The sequence below is a fragment of the Daphnia carinata genome, chromosome 3 (genome assembly GCF_022539665.2).
Source record: "Daphnia carinata strain CSIRO-1 chromosome 3, CSIRO_AGI_Dcar_HiC_V3, whole genome shotgun sequence".
In the NCBI taxonomy this organism is placed as follows: Eukaryota; Metazoa; Arthropoda; class Branchiopoda; order Diplostraca; family Daphniidae; genus Daphnia; species Daphnia carinata.
In genome coordinates this window covers 3,358,956-3,372,140 of record NC_081333.1, presented here as the reverse complement: position 1 = coordinate 3,372,140, position 13,185 = coordinate 3,358,956, and the positions used below count along the sequence as shown (strand labels likewise).

The 13,185-nt window shown below is 39.1% G+C and overlaps 5 protein-coding genes across 6 annotated transcripts; 3 read left to right on the top strand and 2 right to left on the bottom strand.

Moving 5' to 3' along the window:
- Positions 1–2: 2 nt before the first annotated feature.
- On the bottom strand, positions 3–1,245 carry LOC130693248 (large ribosomal subunit protein uL22-like). The gene is made up of 5 exons (XM_057516373.2): positions 1,175–1,245; positions 959–1,043; positions 757–891; positions 449–586; positions 3–270 (listed from the first exon to the last, which is right to left on the bottom strand). Exons 2-5 carry the CDS (start codon positions 1,037–1,039, stop codon positions 70–72), a joined length of 555 nt encoding a protein of 184 aa, XP_057372356.1. The 5' UTR covers positions 1,040–1,043; positions 1,175–1,245; the 3' UTR covers positions 3–69.
- Positions 1,246–1,455: 210 nt separating this feature from the next.
- LOC130693246 (dual specificity mitogen-activated protein kinase kinase 1-like) lies at positions 1,456–3,722 on the top strand. 2 transcript variants are annotated; one of them, XM_057516371.2, is made up of 8 exons: positions 1,456–1,818; positions 1,891–2,122; positions 2,178–2,290; positions 2,350–2,461; positions 2,527–2,703; positions 2,780–2,978; positions 3,055–3,236; positions 3,310–3,722. In XM_057516371.2, exons 1-8 carry the CDS (start codon positions 1,652–1,654, stop codon positions 3,409–3,411), a joined length of 1,284 nt encoding a protein of 427 aa, XP_057372354.1. In that variant the 5' UTR covers positions 1,456–1,651; the 3' UTR covers positions 3,412–3,722. The 2 variants fall into 2 exon arrangements, with proteins under 2 accessions (XP_057372354.1, XP_057372353.1); XM_057516370.2 differs by having other exon boundaries at positions 1,459–1,818; positions 1,888–2,122.
- A 402-nt stretch (positions 3,723–4,124) lies between these two features.
- LOC130693244 (integrator complex subunit 14-like) lies at positions 4,125–6,249 on the bottom strand. The gene is made up of 8 exons (XM_057516367.2): positions 6,011–6,249; positions 5,780–5,950; positions 5,450–5,716; positions 5,270–5,380; positions 4,937–5,200; positions 4,760–4,871; positions 4,474–4,697; positions 4,125–4,407 (listed from the first exon to the last, which is right to left on the bottom strand). Exons 1-8 carry the CDS (start codon positions 6,170–6,172, stop codon positions 4,189–4,191), a joined length of 1,530 nt encoding a protein of 509 aa, XP_057372350.1. The 5' UTR covers positions 6,173–6,249; the 3' UTR covers positions 4,125–4,188.
- A 118-nt stretch (positions 6,250–6,367) lies between these two features.
- LOC130693247 (carboxy-terminal domain RNA polymerase II polypeptide A small phosphatase 1-like) lies at positions 6,368–10,277 on the top strand. The gene is made up of 6 exons (XM_057516372.2): positions 6,368–6,706; positions 7,047–7,184; positions 7,247–7,449; positions 7,628–7,963; positions 8,030–8,263; positions 8,335–10,277. Exons 1-5 carry the CDS (start codon positions 6,634–6,636, stop codon positions 8,222–8,224), a joined length of 945 nt encoding a protein of 314 aa, XP_057372355.1. The 5' UTR covers positions 6,368–6,633; the 3' UTR covers positions 8,225–8,263; positions 8,335–10,277.
- A 646-nt stretch (positions 10,278–10,923) lies between these two features.
- On the top strand, positions 10,924–12,863 carry LOC130693249 (uncharacterized). The gene is made up of 6 exons (XM_057516374.2): positions 10,924–11,002; positions 11,056–11,127; positions 11,186–11,325; positions 11,396–11,579; positions 11,643–11,987; positions 12,092–12,863. Exons 1-5 carry the CDS (start codon positions 10,975–10,977, stop codon positions 11,648–11,650), a joined length of 432 nt encoding a protein of 143 aa, XP_057372357.1. The 5' UTR covers positions 10,924–10,974; the 3' UTR covers positions 11,651–11,987; positions 12,092–12,863.
- The last annotated feature ends 322 nt before the right edge of the window (positions 12,864–13,185 follow it).

The following is a 13,185-nucleotide window of genomic DNA, read 5'->3' as shown; positions in this document are numbered from 1 at the left end:
GATCGAATGTCACCAGCGTTGTATTTCAGGTAACACAAAGGGTTAACAAAAGCGCATACAGGGAAAAATTTATTCCCTCTGGGACAGCTTTTGGCGAGCCAACTTCTTTTTGGAAACCTTCTTCTTGGAGGGCTCATCATCCTTGACTTTGGAAACGACATCCTCCTTTTCAGACAGGATAACTTCCAAATGGCAAGGGCTGCTCATGTATGGGTTGATTCTTCCGTGAGCGCGGTAGGTTCTTCGGCGCATGTAGGGGGCTCGGTTGATCTGTAGATACAACAAAGAGCCATTTAGCAAAATCCTTTTACATTCTTTCAGTTAAATAATTAAGTTTTAGTCAGATCCGTCTTGAAACATTGCAATCTGTCAGCTAGTTGTCTAGAATGCGAAGGTGTTATAATCATACTACAACAGTTTGTTCTCTAGGAAAATAACTTAATTTTACCTGAATGTGGTCAATGACCAAGTGATCAACATCGAGACCCTTAAGATCAGCATTGGACTCTGCATTCTTCAACAACTGCAACAGAAATTCAGCAGACTTCTTGGGCCAACGTCCCTGGGTAGTACCCCATTGTTTGGCCTGAAAGGTAGGTAGTTGAGATTAATACTCATTCTATTATAGCATGAAAATAACAAAACTTTCGAGTCAGATCCGTCTTGAAACATTGCAATCTGTCAGCAAATTGTCTAGAATGCTTTAAAGCTTCATCACACAATCGAGGTACTTAATAAATATAAAAAATTACAAACCTGTGCGCACCGGCCAACACCTCCATTGTAACGACGGAATGGGACACATTCCTTATGCTGGATGACATTCTTGAGGAAGGCAATCGCTCTCCTCAAAGGCATACGCTTGATGGTGTTAGCGGCTTCCCTCGTGTTCTACTCAACCAATAACGATTTTTGTATAACACAAATTTTCAATGAGATAGAACTAACCATATAATACCTTGAAATGGACGCGGAGGTTGGAGCCCCTAGCCTTGCAAGACTTGGTCGGGTTGTCTGGTTCACGTGAGTACCGACCCATTTTTCTACAAAAAGATTCAAGAACTTTATACAATAACCACAAAACAAACGAAATTAATGGTTTCTCAAAGAAACTCTAAAAGTAAACGATGTTTTCAATATATACGGATAACAAAAAGACACACTGTTCACTTACTAGTTCCAGTAAGAGAGAAGACAAGACAGACAGAGAAAAGAATTGATGATAACTCTCGCTAGGTGGACGTTACCGCTTGCGAAGGGTGCGTTCATGGAACTGTGGGTAGTAACTTAAGATAATTAAAATAATAATGGAGATTTTCAAAATTTCAAAATTTTGAATAAAATTAAAAACATAAAATTATTATGTTTTTATGCTACAAAATTTACATTAAAATATGTTCGAGAAATGTTCATCATTGCAACGGTGGATTATTGTCAAGAAGGCTGTCAAATTTTTTCGTTGCAATTTTGGGATTCTGATCTGTTGATATAGCTACTTGTTTATTCGTGTTGGACTTTGTAACAGTTTTTGTTAGATATCTATTTTTTTCATTTTATTATTTAAGTGAAGTCCACTAACTTCTTTGCTACTCACCAAATTCTGTTTTGGGAATTGAGCGTAGCGATTCAGTACATCGGAAACGAAAGAAAAATGTCAAAAAACAAATTCAATTTAACTCTTCCTCCCGTGGAGCCGGATCCCGTTTCCACTCCCAGTCCAGGAGAAACGTCAGCCAGAAGCAGCAATATAGCAGCAGCTATTAACTCAGCCAAATCAATGACACAGACTAGTAGTGTAGTAATACACCCTGGAATAGAGTAAGTTACTGGTTGCATTTTGAAAAATACACTAACCTCTTGCTTTCTATTAATGTAATTCTTTCACAGCAGTGGAAATACAACTATGGGGAATACAACATTAGAAGTGTTACAAAAACAGCTAGAAGAACTAGATATTGATGACCTTCAGAGACAGAGATTGCACAAGTTTCTCTCACAAAAACAGGAAGTTGGAGAATTGACTGATGATGATTTTGACAAACTTGGTGAGCTAGGTGCTGGTAATGGTGGAGTAGTAACAAAAGTCAGACACCGTCCTTCAGGTTTAATTATGGCCAGAAAGGTAAAACCAAAACAATTGTGAGCAAATATTTTCTTGACACCACTTTATCTTTCAGTTAATACATCTTGAAGTAAAACCTGCTATTAAGAAGCAAATAATTCGAGAACTGAAGGTGCTTCATGAGTGCAATTCACCACACATTGTTGGTTTCTATGGAGCATTCTACAGGTATTTTAAGTAACATGAATCTAAAGCACACTTTTTATTGTGTTTTTAATTTTGTACAGTGATGGAGAAATAAGTATTTGTATGGAGTACATGGATGGGGGATCTTTAGATTTAATTCTCAAGAAGGCTGGCCGCATTCCAGAACAATATTTAGGAAAGATAACAATTGCTGTAATGCGTCTAAAAAATTTCAGTCTTGTTATTGCCACCATAAAATTAACAAAATTATCTTACAGGTTCTTAAAGGGTTGAGCTACCTCCGAGATAAGCACCAAATTATACATCGCGATGTCAAACCAAGCAATATTCTGGTCAATAGTCGAGGCGAGATCAAAATTTGCGACTTTGGAGTTTCAGGCCAACTCATTGACTCAATGGCGAATTCATTTGTAGGAACAAGAAGCTATATGTCGGTATGTTTAGATGATCAACAGTCTGTTCGTTTTTCGTTTTTTCCTTTTCGTGTCCTAATTCACTATTCTTTGACAGCCTGAACGATTACAGGGAACACACTATTCCATTCAGAGTGATGTCTGGTCTTTAGGACTTTCATTGGTTGAAATGGCTATTGGCATGTACCCAATTCCACCTCCCGATCCACAAGCTTTAGCTCTTATTTTTGGTTCGAAGTTCATTGAAGACCCTGAAAACATGACACCGTCACCCAGCAGTCGATCTCCTCGTCAAAGTAGTGATCACAATTTTTTTTAAATTCTCTGCACACACCTCACTTTAATATTTTAATGAATCTTGTTTGCATAAAGTCCAATTTTCCGGAGGAGTACTTGGTCCTAAGCCAATGGCTATTTTTGAGCTTCTGGATTATATCGTGAATGAACCACCACCCAAGTTGCCATCAGGCGTTTTCTCTGTAGAATTCAAGGACTTTGTCGATCGTTGTTTGAAGAAAAACCCGGCGGAGCGACCTGCTCTTCGCACATTGATGGTCTCTTTTCCTGCATAGTTATTTGTAACCTTAACAATAGCGTTTTAAAAATTATTTTTATATTAATTTGCAGGGTCATGAATGGGTAAAGAAATGGACTTCTGAAAATGTGGAGATCGCTAGTTGGGTATGCACGGTCATCGAGTTACAGCCTTCCACACCTTCCACTTTCTGATAAACTTCTAACAACTGTACTGTTTAACGAAAGTCCATTATCCTTTTTTGTGCTTTTCTACTAAAAAAAATATTGGAGATTACAGTTGGCGTTTTATACGTTATCCATCCACAGTAGCACCCAAACAGCCCTTGAGCTTGCAAATGTACTGTCATTGTCCGAATCGTCCATTTTGTTTGCCAGCTCCTCCACCCGGTTAACACAGGGTAAGTAGATGTTTTTTACTTTTCCGAAAACAGTCGTAGTATTTGTGTGCGCTGCTATGATAAGGTATACGAAGCAAATTAACGCACAACATTCACTATTTCCAACGTGTACCCTTCCTTTGTTTGCCCTACCACTCCAGTCCCTTGTCAGATCAAGAAGCTAGATAGCTAATGAAGACAGATCCGTCTTTGATGTTAAAGCTTTGAAAGAAAAGATGAGGAAGTTGGAATTTTCTAATTGATGAATTTGGCGCGTGCTGGAATCGCCCAAACTGAACATTCCAAACTGTCCTCACCTTTTTTTTTCTCTCCAAATAAATTCTACTGGCTCGCGCCTTTATAGCTGCAATTTTTCAGATTTCTTTTCTCATTCCTTCTTTGAATTCTTACGAAGATGCTTAATCGACAAAAAAAAAAACGCATTGCATTGCTACTGGACTTGCCAGAGTTCGATAGTCCAGAGCTATTGTTTAGTCCCCTCTCCTATCTTTGCTTTGAAACAAAGAGTGAGTGCACATAACTGTGTATGATTTAGGTTTCCTCATGAATCAAATATAAAAAAAACATTGGTTCAATCATCATGAGTGAATTTAGTGCGAAGTGCGGTGATATTGTGGCGAACATCACGGGATAGCCGAAGTTGGGCAGCTGCATGCGTCAACTGGATGGCACAATCTGGATGTGCAGTGTGTGGAAGAAGAGTGCATTCTCGATCCAAAATTACGGCCATCGTCTCCATTAAATCAGCAAATCCCATGGAAAGTGCTGCGCGTTTAAGCCGGTTCAGCTCCTAAATGTAAAACGAATTTATCTAGTACTATATTGCTTTATTTTTTTACTCCAATAAGTCGTGCACCTTATAAAAGTGTTGCGTCTTATCCGGCATTTTCCTTGCGTGGCGTAAGATTTTCTGAATGTCAGCCTGTAAATTGCCTGGTTGGACCCAGACCACACAACTTTGGGCATAACTTCGCTTTTCATTAGGTTTGATTGGAAAAGTGGTAAAACTGCCCTGACCGGAGGCCTCGCTTAATGAGCCAAGCAAACTTAAGTCCCCAAGCCAAGGTATGCACTTTGTTCCTTTAAAACAAATTCTGGTAAAGTTAAAACGAGCAACGTTGTTGATAAGTTTTTAACGTTACCGGGTTCAAATATGGACAGCATCAAATTTGATTTCTTTTTACTGTCAGCCCAAGAGTACAGTAGGCCGAACCACTTTTCTCCTACGCTGCATATAGCACCCATGTTTTCTACCTTACATAACAATTCAAATTGGTTATGAGACATGTTTAGATATATGTAGAAAAGAATAGCACTACTTTGAGCGCCCCATGAAGAAGAACGCAGAACGACGGATTCTTTCCTTCTTCCGGTACGGCCAACAGATCGTCATCTGCTTCGCCCTCAGCTTTTAGCTCGGCCAACGAAACATCACCCTTGTTGGTCGAGTGTACTGGAAGCACTAGGTGTCTCGACACGGCAGGCGGACTTGCCACATCAACTAGGTCGACGAAACCACATATGGTGATATCCTTCGAAATTTTACAATGTATAACTTCCATATCTCCAATGTGGTGATGATCCTATCATACGACATAAAAACGTTATCACTACATATTGCACTTAAACATATCACTCCTTGTTATACTTACTCTAGGAGGAGGATATAGTAGGATTGAATCGGACAGTGAACCTGATCGCAAAGTACCTTCAAACGAACTGTAATGAAGTTCAGCAATTTTGGCGAACAAGTTTTGCACGCTCTGCAAAAATGGGATACATTACAAGATTTTACAGACCAACCTGCATAGCTAAGCAAATTATCGACCAACCTTTGAGGAGAGTCCTCCTTCAGGTACAAAAACACTTCCTTCTGCTCCAGATAAATCAATTAGTTTTTGATATACTGGCATACTAACAGCCAGTGATGGATCATCTGGGGCTGTGATAGCTATTACATGGAATTTGGCCGGGAAATTGAAAGGCAGAAAGGGTAGAGTTTCTTCCGTTCTTGAAGCACCTCTGTGGCTTGCATTTAACAGACTTCGTGACATTCCCAAAATATTAAGACTTGAGCTCCCATCAGTAATGAGGAGTATCTGTAAATATTTGAGAATTCAGTCGAGATAAAAGCTACACACAATTTGAAAGTAATTTCCTACATGACAAGGTGTGTTCTGTCCCCATTCTTCATTTATCAACATACTGACACCATGTAAAGCAGCTTCCAAACAGGTTTTATCACGGTCTTCTATATTTTGAAGTTTGGCTCTAACAGCATCATAATCTCTGGTAAATGAGCAGAGAATTTCATATAGCGACGAAAAGACAACCTGAAGATTATACCACAGTTAAGATTTTGAAATTCATTAACTTATTGAAGGTCAACCAACCAATGAAACAAACTCAAGTTTAGAGTGAGCGTTAAGATGATCCAATAAAACGTTAATTCCTTGAACGGCTAAATGCTTTCGCTGGTATTCTTCCTCGTCGTCTGGAGTACTTGCTACTCTTGACATGGAAAGTGAAACGTCTAATACGATCGCAAGAGGCATTTCAAGTTAATAAGTTAAAAATCAAGTTTCATCCTTAAGTTTTTCAAGTTTCAAAACATCGTCATCTACGAAAATCTAAACAACAATCCTGGTGGCCTTTTTTGAAATCGTGGCAACGCTGTATTTATACCACGACAAGTTTAGTACCACATAGCGGCCTCTTGTCGAATTAGGTGTTGAGACCAAAACCCCTGTTCTCCGCCATTTTCCTCCAGTCCTGAAAAGTTTTTCTGACTGTCTGTGGTGTTGTCGTTGTGTGTGTACGTCGGATGTGTGTTGATGTACGTAACCTCGTTACGTGCGTGATAACGCCACTGTCCAATTAAATATTGTGTGATTGTCCGACGTGCTACACAGAAGCAATCTATAATCGTGTAGTAATTTTATGGAATTGAATAGAACCTTGAAATTCGACGGAGGAGGCAGAGAGAGTGGCGCCATTGACAAATGTCGAAGTTGAAATGGAGGCGTCGTCCATCATCACCCAGGTTACCCGTGAAGAGGATCAGATAACCAGCTTCGCTCAAGAAAAAGGTGATATATGCAAAATATTTACACGGATCCCGAATTTATGTTACCCTATATATTTCGTTACTCGGCTTATTAGACCGCCGGGGATGGAGGGAAACTGCATGTGTGTGTGTGTGTATACATGTACTATGTGTGTTTGTGTGTGTTCTGTGTTCCTATAAGGTGTGGGAGGGGTTGGGAGGATCAAGGGGAGGGGTATTAGTGAAGAAGGAAAAAGAGTGGAGGTGAGGCTCTCTCAGGTGAAATCTCTTTGCCCTTCAGCTATGTGTTGCCTTAACCCCATTTGTATGCCTGTTCATTCATTCATTGAGTCTCTTGTGTTTTGTGTTTGTTTCTTTTTTAGTAATTGTAAAGACAGTCAGTGGCTCGAGCAGCACCACTGGTAGCGTGAAAAAATCAGCAAGAGGTTTCCTCAGATCTTTATTCTGTTGTCTGGGAAAACGAGGCAGCTCTGATCAAACCAACAAATCATCCAACAATGGTAAAACACTTTTGATAAATTTATTGTTTTTATAATTTTCAAGTTTGATAATAAAAAATTAGGTGGCAATTTAGTTATAAATGGAGGAGGGGCGGGTAATGGAGGAGGTTTTGACACTGATAGTGGGGAGGAAAATGGACGCTGCTCACCTTTGCTGCAGCAAGCATCAGCCAAGTATCTTTTGCCTGTTCCCCACTATCAGGATAGTCAAAGGAAGTGTATGGTGATAGATCTGGATGAAACGTTAGTCCACAGCTCGTTCAAGGTAAGGATTAACCTTTGATTTTCGTCGTTTTATATCTTGGCACACATTTTTGAGCAATGGCCAAGTTATCCGCTGCCTTGAATGAAGTTCAGGTTCCCCGACATTTGGCTGCTAGTTAACTGTTTATTTTTGTTTTCGCTGCCCGCCTCTCCTTTTCTTTTCCCATTTTACTTAACAGCCCATAAGCAATGCTGACTTTATCGTTCCGGTGGAAATTGACGGAACGGTTCACCAAGTGTATGTGCTCAAACGGCCGCACGTAGACGAGTTCCTGCGTAAAATGGGCGAGCTATACGAGTGTGTACTATTCACAGCAAGTTTGGCCAAGTATGCTGACCCCGTAGCCGACCTATTGGATCAGTGGGGCGTCTTCCGATCACGCCTCTTCCGGGAATCGTGTGTCTTCCATCGCGGAAACTACGTCAAAGACTTAAGTCGACTTGGTCGAGAACTCCAAAAAGTAGTCATCATTGACAACTCGCCCGCCTCTTACATCTTCCATCCTGACAACGCCGTAAGATAATTATGTTCTGTTCTATAACCAGGATCTCATTAATTAATGGAATATATCAAATTTCAGGTACCAGTAGCTTCGTGGTTTGATGACATGTCGGATACAGAACTTCTGGACTTGATACCCTTCTTTGAACGACTCAGCCAGGTTGACAACGTCTACACGGTTTTGCGTAACTCGAATCACGCTGCGTTGACCAATCGTAGCGATTCGCTCAACCCTAATGTCGATTTGAACTCGATCCCTATTAATGTGCCCTAGCCCTTCTCTCCTTCTTGTAAGACGGACGATCCATCCAATGTAGGGTTACTATTTTTTTTATTAATTCTCGAATCCTAACCTACTACTTTAACGCCGACTGTCTTATCTAGATTGTGAGTGATTTTAATCTCGTCGCGAGCCTTCGGTGTGGCCTTCGTCTTTTTTTTCCAATGCAGCTAAATGACTTTAGAAGAAAAAGAAGAAAAAATATTGTTTCGACTCGTTGTTTCACACAAGTGCATATTAATGGACCCCACCAATTGGCCAAGGAAAGAAATGTAATCAATTTACCCCATACTTTCTGTGAGATGGTTGTGCGTTGTTTGTGAGCGTGGCTTCCTTCGTCCACCGAGTGGTTGTATCACATACGAGAAAAGTGCCTGCCTCTTTCGTCATTATCTATCTACCTGTCAACCCGCGTTAGACACGACAATGCTGCTATAACCTACGAGTTATCAAATGTAAGGAGACGGGATAACAAAACAGGATGAAGAAAATAGCCAACTGACCATTGTTCGAATGACCTTTGATATCTTTCTTTTTTTACCTTTTTTTATTACCTTTCATTTTAAAAAATTATTATAATCAACTGGTTGTATTTTGTAGATATCTTTTGGATCTACAGCTGCACTATTCGCTGTACATAAGAAAGACTCCCACTTTAGATTTTCGATCTATATTGGATGGGTTGCGTTGGATGTTTTTGGGGTCAAGTGCCTTGTTTTTTTTCCCCCTTTAAGAATTTCTTTTTATTTGTTCTTCCCACACAAAAAAATCATCCAACGTACCGATCACTAACTCGTGTTCAGAAATCACTTTGTAACTTCGAAAATCGTGTTCCGTTTTCTTTTCTTAGTATCCTAAGTTGATTCTTTATTCATTTACTCATACTCATCATCTTTCTTCCCCTTGTTCATCCATTTACTACAACTTGGACAGTTACTCTGTAGAGACATAATCCAAGAGTGGGAAATTTATGGAACTGGTTCGGGCTGTCTTGTTGGTTACGTTCCCACTTTCTCTCCACGTTCTTCATCCGCCGGTGTTGATTCCTTGAAAGTTTATTATTTCTATCATTTCTTTCGCTAATGTTTTATTACCGTTTTTACGCTTGTGGTTGAATCCACCTTTCACGCCAGCTACACCTAAAGCATCAATATTACTTTTCAAGTGTTATGTCCCCCACCTTCTGCGCTCTTTTTCACCTTGACTTTTGTTACTGTTGGTTTGTTTATTATTATTATTTTTTCCTTTGTCTACATCGTCATTTCTGTTGATTGGAGCATCCGAATATCTTTTCTGCACGCCATGGACTACGTCGTTTCAAACGGTCATGTCCTAGCCCCTCATCTCAGCCGCAAGTGCCTCCTCCCGTTTGCGCAGTTAATTCTTCATAAGGTGTGGGTCAGAAACGATCCCTTGAAACATCACTCAAAACATGGTCAAACGAGGTTAAATCGCATCTAATAAAACTACCAAACCGGTGTGCCATATACAATACCAATTATAAGATCTTAAGCGAAAAGAAAAACGTCTGGCGGTGGAAACCTGAATGATCAGCGAAATTCGTCTGCCCCCATCATTCATCTGTTTTACATTAAGGACAACGGACTAGCTGCCCTCCATCCACTCCTCGCAACATCCAATCCATGTATTACGTTACTAGATTAGCTCTCGCGTCCTATCATCACCGGCTTCTTTTTTTCTATCTTTTTGTGCTCAAGACGACGCAATACATATTTGATTGAGCCGACTGATTAGTTTAACAAATTTCAGCTAAACGTCGTTTGAGTGAGCCATTCACTCCAGTTTGAGGACAAAATAGTGGACACCGAGTTTAGGTAGAGGTGAGGGGTTCCTTTTTCACTGTACTTCTCATTGAAGGCAGAGATTCTCTAGGCGATGGTTGTATTAGATATCGAGAACCTCACGATAGCAAGTTAAAACCTGGCCTTACTTCTTTCATTTTTGGCACGAGAATATGTGTCTTGTGTGATGGATACGTTGGAAAATAATCTGCTTTGTAGCCACGAAATATACCAAGACATACTCATTCTTCGTTGTTATTTGGTTGCTTGGTTAAACCGATCTTATTCAAGCCATAATATATCTTATCTCTACCACGTGAATAAACTTACTTACCAACTGTCAAAAGGGTAAAAGCTATTCTACAGTAGTTTCCACGACTCCGTAGTGTCAAGAAGTGTTATTGCTCCGTAGATATCAGGTTGCACAGGTGAGGTCATCGGTCTGTACCAGGCAATATGAAAGGTAATATCGCTTGTTAAACGACAAAACAAGTCAAAGGATCGAAATCATCGTTAAATTTTGATTATACGGTATGAATTTCTTCCAATTCCGTGAGATTTTGTTTTGTGCCGATTTTGACAAAAGTGAGAAGGCCTTCCCACTTTTTCATTTTTGGCCCAAATTTAAATTTCACTTCAAATACATGATTTCGATTCAAAATTGAATGGAAATCATGAAAATCAAGTTCATTTTCGCATTGGCTTTATGGTTTTTTGAAATATTCGTAAAAAACAGAGGGTGCGCTAACAAGTAACATAACTTTTTTTTCGCCAAAAAAAAAAAAGAAAAATCACACTTTTTTCTTTTTTTCCGACACGTAGCCATCTACCGCTCAGACTCGTTATTACTGGCGTAGGCAATTTCAGTCCATTGGATGCCATTCGCAGTTAGTTCAGGAACGTGGATGGAGAATAACGCGTGGCTGGAGGAACAATTGAAAAATGGATAAGATGATACAACAAAAGGATGGTAAGTATAAACATTATTATATTGGTTTTCAATTATTAACTATTGTTTATTAGATCAAATTATGAAGCTGCAGGCCCAATTATTGGAACAACACAAAATATTAGATAACAGCAAAGCTAAGGATGGTAAGGCCTAATACGTAATGATTCTATTTATTTGCTTTTATTCATTTGTGTTTTGTAGCTCAAATTTTGAGTCTACAAGCTCAGCTAGGGGAAAAGAACAAATTGGAATGGAACAGTTTCCAAACAGTGAAAGAGGTTTTTCCAAACTCATCCCTAACTGAACATGAGGATGAATTGGCATTAGGTGAACACAGTCAGGTACCTAAACTTTTCAAATAAGAATTCAAAATAAGTATAGAATTTTAAAAAACAATTATTTATTGTTTAGTTATTCAGTCTACCACCTGACAGTGTTTTAAAGTTAAATTCTGTTAGTGCTGCACTAAAAGAATTGTTAGTAATAAGTCCATGCAGCGAAGGAATTGAACAATTGTGGGACTGTATTTGGGCCGAAAATGGGTGTGGTATGGAAACCAAGATATGGCATGAGTTCAACATAAAACATGAATTAGGTACTTTTCGGTTTTTTGTCTATCGAAAAAAGTATTTTTAATGCAACTATTTTGCATTCACAGAATTTTAGTGGGGGATCAAGTCAAGTCTGGAAGTGTTACAGGATGGAAGAGTGAGCCTACAGTTGAAAAACACTGAAAGTGCATTACCATTAAGGTATGAGGTAAAGTAATAGAGTATGCAAATTGTCTAATGAGAAGTACCATCTTGTGTGAATGAATCCTGTGTAACAGCAATCCTTTATAGTTCTGTCACAGCTAGAGCCTCAAATAATTCTGCTGCTCTGGCTAAAGAACAACTTGTCCTTTACGTTCAGAGTGTTGGTGAAGCTGGGTACTTAAATGGCCCTAAAGATGTTTTAATTTTGCTGCTATTGCAGAGATGAACATCATACATGGACTTTTTAGGTATGAAAGGAATTTTCTTGAAAATTTTTTGAATTTATGACAAAGCATTTCTCCTGCTTTTTGCCAACCATGTCTAATCTAAAAAAAAAAAATTTATCCAATAGGAAAGGATTTTCAGCATACTTTTACAACACAACTAACAGCATACCAACAACGAACACAACTATCAACAATGCAACATTCTAGGGGTGCTATTTTATCATTCAAGAGCCTTATACAATGATTTTCATCTGCAATTTGTATGGCCTTTCCCAAGCTTCTGCCAGAAGTTGAATCTATAAGTCATGTAAGTCACATGAGCAACAATTGATATGTTTAATGGTGTTGTTTTTCTTTTCTCAATATAGGTTAATAGTAAAATTGGATCTGAAAAGATTCTTGGTTGGGGCAAGACACTGAATAAATTGTATTGATTGGATGGATGACATGACATTGCTATACTTAATTCGGATTCCCCAGACGGTATTTGATATTTAAAAAATTGAAGTGCATATCTGGGCTCCCTTCTTTTCTGAAGCCCCGTTTCCCCTTGACTCATAATAAGCCCGTAGGGGGTCATGCCCCTACTGTACGGTATATATAAAAACAACATATACCGAGGTTTGGAGGGCTCTGGCCGGAAAGGGGACGTGGGGTGCCGCTTAGTCCGATGATGTGTTCACGGAGGGTGACGTGGCTGCCCACAAATCCGAACTAAAGGTTAATCGCTCCTGTAAAAATGTTCCAAATCTTCAGCTCTTCTTCCGGCTTCTCTTAGCCAATCACCGGGTAATCTCCCCGGTGGGTCAACAAGGCAGTGTCTCCCCCTGCCTGGGTTGACGGCAACTTTTGAAAGGGCTATTGTGCCTTTTTAAAGTTGCAAAAATAATTGTAATGTGCAGAGAATTGTCAATAAAATTTTTTTATAAAATGTTTTTTGCAAAATTTGTTATTTTCATTGTCTGAATTCACACATTACATTTATCAACTTTTTTTTTATTTAGCTTGCTCAATTCATCTTTATTGTTTTTGCCACCGTTGTATCGTTTATCTGTAAGTATTCAATTATTATTTATTACACTAATACATGGATATTTTCTGAAGTAATTTTGTATTTGTATATTGTTTTACTGGCATGGGAATCGATCCCCAGACATTCAGCGTGCAACGCCGATGCTCTAACATTGAGCCACGAGATATATTTAAATTTTTTATTATC

Bases quoted from the DNA above. Each gene is read 5' to 3' on its own strand.
- LOC130693249 (XM_057516374.2), top strand. From the start codon at position 10,975: ATGGATAAGATGATACAACAAAAGGATG. The intron at 11,003-11,055 runs GTAAGTATAAAC...ATTGTTTATTAG, and splicing joins GATGATACAACAAAAGGATG to ATCAAATTATGAAGCTGCAG. The intron at 11,128-11,185 runs GTAAGGCCTAAT...TGTGTTTTGTAG, and splicing joins TAACAGCAAAGCTAAGGATG to CTCAAATTTTGAGTCTACAA.
- LOC130693244 (XM_057516367.2), bottom strand. From the start codon at position 6,172: ATGCCTCTTGCGATCGTATTAGACGTTTCACTTTCCATGTCAAGAGTA. The intron at 5,951-6,010 runs GTTGGTTGACCT...TATAATCTTCAG, and splicing joins AACTTGAGTTTGTTTCATTG to GTTGTCTTTTCGTCGCTATA. The intron at 5,717-5,779 runs GTAGGAAATTAC...AAATATTTACAG, and splicing joins GACAGAACACACCTTGTCAT to ATACTCCTCATTACTGATGG.
- LOC130693248 (XM_057516373.2), bottom strand. From the start codon at position 1,039: ATGGGTCGGTACTCACGTGAACCAGACAACCCGACCAAGTCTTGCAAG. The intron at 587-756 runs GTTTGTAATTTT...CCTACCTTTCAG, and splicing joins GTGTTGGCCGGTGCGCACAG to GCCAAACAATGGGGTACTAC. The intron at 271-448 runs GTAAAATTAAGT...TTGTATCTACAG, and splicing joins TGGTCATTGACCACATTCAG to ATCAACCGAGCCCCCTACAT.
- LOC130693246 (XM_057516370.2), top strand. From the start codon at position 1,652: ATGTCAAAAAACAAATTCAATTTAACTCTTCCTCCCGTGGAGCCGGAT. The intron at 2,123-2,177 runs GTAAAACCAAAA...TTTATCTTTCAG, and splicing joins GTTTAATTATGGCCAGAAAG to TTAATACATCTTGAAGTAAA. The intron at 2,462-2,526 runs GTAATGCGTCTA...ATTATCTTACAG, and splicing joins TAGGAAAGATAACAATTGCT to GTTCTTAAAGGGTTGAGCTA.
- LOC130693247 (XM_057516372.2), top strand. From the start codon at position 6,634: ATGGAGGCGTCGTCCATCATCACCCAGGTTACCCGTGAAGAGGATCAG. The intron at 7,185-7,246 runs GTAAAACACTTT...ATAAAAAATTAG, and splicing joins CAACAAATCATCCAACAATG to GTGGCAATTTAGTTATAAAT. The intron at 7,964-8,029 runs GTAAGATAATTA...ATCAAATTTCAG, and splicing joins TCTTCCATCCTGACAACGCC to GTACCAGTAGCTTCGTGGTT.